The sequence below is a fragment of the Lolium perenne genome, chromosome 2 (assembly GCF_019359855.2).
Source record: "Lolium perenne isolate Kyuss_39 chromosome 2, Kyuss_2.0, whole genome shotgun sequence".
Lineage (NCBI taxonomy): Eukaryota > Viridiplantae > Streptophyta > Magnoliopsida > Poales > Poaceae > Lolium > Lolium perenne.
In genome coordinates, this window is record NC_067245.2 from 218,880,514 (window position 1) to 218,885,178 (window position 4,665).

A 4,665-nucleotide genomic window follows, 5' to 3' on the forward strand; every position below is an offset into this window, starting at 1 on the left:
AAGTGTCTCCCCTGTAGAACAAGCATGTTTCTTTTCCTCTGCAGGAATTTAGGGGTACAAAGGTCAACAAGGCAAACAAGTAAGCTCCCTTAGTCCAAATAAATGTCCATGTGGTTTGGGATGGCATTAACAGCTTGCATAACACAAAACAACATTTTATATCATGTTCATAATTACTTCCACTTTGGGTAGATCATAATGAAATCATTGCATATTGTTAATTCACATCCATATCTTGTCCTGATTGTTTGGGTAGCCAGGAAGAATCAAGCAAGCATGTATGCGTGTTTTCTCCTTGCTTAGGGACGGATTGGTGTCCAAATAGAATAATTTACGTGGATGTAGAATGAAGGCATGTAGTGCAATTTATACTAATCACTGAGATATGCATGATTCCACTTTTGCACCCCTAGGTACCACAATACTTTGTGAGGCAGTTTCATCAGGAGAAAGAGGGTCCATTTATATTTTCAGTGATGACACACAAATAGAGTATATAAGGATGCCGTTGGGAGGGTATACCATCCCCAAATAGAGTGGTTATGGGTTTGGGCATAGATGATGGGTAGCCAGCGGCAGCCTTAAGAGTATACCCGTGAACAAGTAGAGACCCACATGCTCATTACAATGTACCATCAAATTAGTGCAGTATTATTCATCGAGCACGGAAGCACGCCAACGTCTTGTACAAAATCTGGCTGATATGATTCGCATTCGCTGGATCGTGCGCTTTGGCAACAGCTCGCTCTCCTCATTAGGAGACTCATTTCTGAAGCTAAAAAGGAGTGACTTGCGCGGCACGGCTAGAGCTTGCTGGAGCGACGACGCCAGCAGCAAGGACGAAGAACAGAGGAGCAGGGACGGGGCAAGGGCAGTACTCTTCCCAATGTAGGGAGTAATATGAATACACACCACGCCAGAACACCAGGGTAGTTTGGAGAGACAAATACTCTTCCTGGTATCATGTTCACTTTTCACAATTGGTTTATCTAAAATTGAAATAGTTTGGATCCTTCCTACAAAAAAAGGTGTAAATTCATGTGAAATCACGCTATAAACAGGCCAAAGATTTAGCATCCTAGTCGTTGTTTCCTCATTCTCAACCAAAAAGATAATTGCATCTTTTCTCTGTATCATGTATATTATTACGAATGCTGACACAAGAATAAGTGCTCCCTCAGTTCCATCATACTTGTCATGGTTTTAGTTACAAATAAGTACCACAAGAATTACAGAACAGTGCTCCAAGAAAAAAAAAAGAATTACGGAACAGAGGGAGTACTTTACAACTGAGAGCTATCGTCATAGAGACGGAGTCTTAGCACTGAACATAGACATACGACGTGCAAAAACGACGGAAACAATGTGGCTGCCTTGTGACCCGGAGAAGAATCATGCAACTTCAGGTCAGCAACTCAGAAAGGAACTTCGGTGATACAAGACTATGTCTGTCACCAAACTAAGCTCCAATTCATACACATCAGTCATCTGAGAGGAAAGCTCGAAGGCACGTTGTTATATGTCAATTACATAAAACACGAGCTCCGTGTTCAGCCCGAAGACCCTGTCTTCAGCTCAGCCCCTTGTCGAGGGTAAGTCTTGCCAACACTGATGCTATGAGTTCATACGCAGCTGAAAATTCTTATGCAGTCTGTTCCTTGACTTGGCAATTAAGCATTTCAGCTCATAGTCATGACACGGCACTCACATGGGCAACCTCAATCCTTCTTCGAAGCTCGTAAGTGACATGGACTCTTCACTGCCACCATCACTGCACTCCTAGTCTGGAGTAGCCTCATATCGAACGTGTGTCAGGGGATTGCTGTCGTTGATGCACTTGGCTGCCCGCTCCCCTAATTTCCTATTGCCATATTCCCTGCAGCAGTCAAAGATCCTTAGCCACATTGCAAATGTGGGCTCAAACGGCATGTGGTCCACAAACTCCTCGAGCTCAGCCATGTATCCATGCTTGCCGAACAGCTCAATCATGCATTCATAGTGCTCCATGCGAGGAATGATGGATTCATCAATCATCCGAGTGAAATAATTCCTCCCCAACTCAACATGCCCCTCGCTGATACATGAAACCAGTGCGCCAAGGAAAGTGGCGGAGTCTGCCTTAATACCCTGCTTCTGCATTTCATCAAACAATTCAATCCCATACTCACCTTTGCCACTGTGAGCACATCCGAAGATCATCGAATTCCACAGGATGACGTCACGAGACGGCCCTGCCTCAAATACCCTGATGGCACAATCCAACAGCCTACACTTGCAGTACATGTCAACCAGTGCACTTCGCAGTATATCATCAACCTCATAGCCGTTTCTGATAACGTATGCATGAATCTGCATGCCTTGCTTAGGCAGAAAAATGTTGGCACAGGCAGCCAGTGCCGAGCTGAACGTGGACTGGTTAGGAGTTACCTCAGATTGCATCTCACTCAGTGCATAAAGAGCTGCTTCACTCATGGAGTGGCGTTCATAACCTGAGATAAGCGAGTTCCAGGAGTATATGTCTCTGTCTGATCCCATCTCGAATACAAGAAGCCGTTCTGCACTCCTCAGACATCCGCACTTGCGGTACATCCTCAGAAGAGCATTCTTCAGGAAAGGGTAACTGAACAAACCAGACTTGAAAGCGAATGCATGAACCTCCTCACCTTTCCCGATATCAAGCATCCCAGTACAAGCATTGAGCACTGAACCAAGTGTAACAGCATCAAACTCCTTTGTCTCCTTCCTCATCTGTTGGAAGAAATGCAAAGCACCAGTCAGATCCATGGACCTGATATAGCCGGTTAACATAGCATTCCAGGACACTAGATTGCGCTCTTCCATTCCCTCGAACACCCTCTTTGCATCATCAATCCTCCCACAAGAAGCCAGCCCAGACAAAATTGAAGTTGATATTACCATGTCCTTCACTGGTGCCAAGTTGAAGAGCCTTTGGGCTGCATCGATGGCACCACATTTGGCGTACAGATCCACGACCGCGCTCTGCACATGCACATGCTGCTCATACCCATGTCGGAGCACAAAAGTATGTATGCACCGTCCTTCTTTAAGCGCATTGTTATCCCGGCAAGCGCTAATTGCATGTGAAACAGTATAAACAAGCGGCCTAACTCCTGCCCAAACCATCCGGAAGAACATGTCAACCGCCATATCCCCCATCCCAGCAAGAAGATAACGCCGGATAATGACATTCCATGAAATGGCATTAGGTTCAGAAATACCATCAAATGCCCGCCTCGCCTGTGGAAGCAACAAACACTTCCCATACACATCGACCAGTGCCGTACCAAGAATGACATTGGACTGAAAGTCCCGCTTTGAGATATGGCCGTGGAGCTGCTGGGCACCACACAGGTTGAGGCACTCGGCGCAACATGAGAGAACTGATGCCATTGTAACATCGTTGGGGCGAACGCCGAGGGAGTACATATCGACGAAGAGGGAAAGCGCCTCAGTGGGCTTCCCGGCACGGGAGGAAGCGTAGATGATAGCATTCCAAGAACCACCATCCCGGCGAGGCATTAGCTCAAACAACTCCCGCGCGTCGGCGAGGCTGCCGCAGGCTGCAAGAGACTCGATTGCGCGGTTCAAAAGGAAGGTGGGTACTGGTGAGCGGGAGGTGGATGTGGAGGGGAAATACGTGGAAGCGGCGAAGTGGGCCGCGATACGGCGGGCGGCGGAGAGGGAGCGGTGGGACTTGGCCAAGTGGAGGAGGGATGCGTACAGAGAGGAAGGAATCGGGGAGGAGTACCAGGCAGGGGTGAGGGTGTCTAGGGCAGCAAAGAGGCGTCCGGCGGCTATGTGGGCGGAGGTTGCGGACACGACTGCGGCGGAACTAGAGGTGGCGGCGGCGGCCATGGCCGCGGCTCGCGGGAAGGACAACGAAAAGGAACAATGTTTTCGGTTTTCCTTTTTTTTTTTACAACTTTATTGTACTGTACCTCTTTACTCTTTACTACCTCCACCCCACTGAGCTTAAGGCTTATTTTTTTAAAAAAAAAAAGTCAAACCAAGTAAAGTTTTATCAAACTTTAGAAAAATTTATCAAGTATGATGTTTTGTAGATACCATATAAAAATATATTTTATCTATCAATATATTTCATTATCTATAATGATATTGAATTTGTATTTTGCATATTATGATTTTTGTTAAAAACTTAGACAAACATGACATAGTTTGGCTTTCTAAAAATAATATAAGCCTTAATCTTTGGGATGGAGGTAGTATTATTTACATCAGAATTACTCCAGACATATATATCCAAATCTCGGACCCGAAATTCCTAATCTAGAACCCAAAAAAACCCGAGCACATATTCACGAAGGTGTTTGGAATTTCCAAATTTATTTGAGAAATTTTAGGCTTATAGTCTTAACACATGAATATCCCAAGGAGCACACCAACATTCAGAATCTAGAAAGCCCAGAACATGGAGAAGCCTTGAGCCCAGCCCAAGTGGAGCAAGGTGTAACCCTAGACTACGAGTACCACAAGCGCACATCATCTTCTCCACTCTCCTCCCTCCACGTGACCCCAGACCCATCATCTTCTCCACTCCCCCACTCCCCGTGACCCCCAGACCTCCAGACCCCCACTCACCCACCACCGCTGGCCACAACCTCACCCACAACCCCTCTCCATTGC

At 46.4% G+C, this 4,665-nt stretch overlaps 1 protein-coding gene across 1 annotated transcript; it reads right to left on the reverse strand.

Annotated features, from left to right (window-relative positions):
- Positions 1–1,121: 1,121 nt before the first annotated feature.
- LOC127334910 (pentatricopeptide repeat-containing protein At3g26540) lies at positions 1,122–3,922 on the reverse strand. The gene has a single exon (XM_051361459.2). The coding sequence runs from the start codon at positions 3,874–3,876 to the stop codon at positions 1,780–1,782; it is 2,097 nt and encodes a 698-aa protein (XP_051217419.1). The 5' UTR covers positions 3,877–3,922; the 3' UTR covers positions 1,122–1,779.
- Between the last annotated feature and the right edge of the window lie 743 nt (positions 3,923–4,665).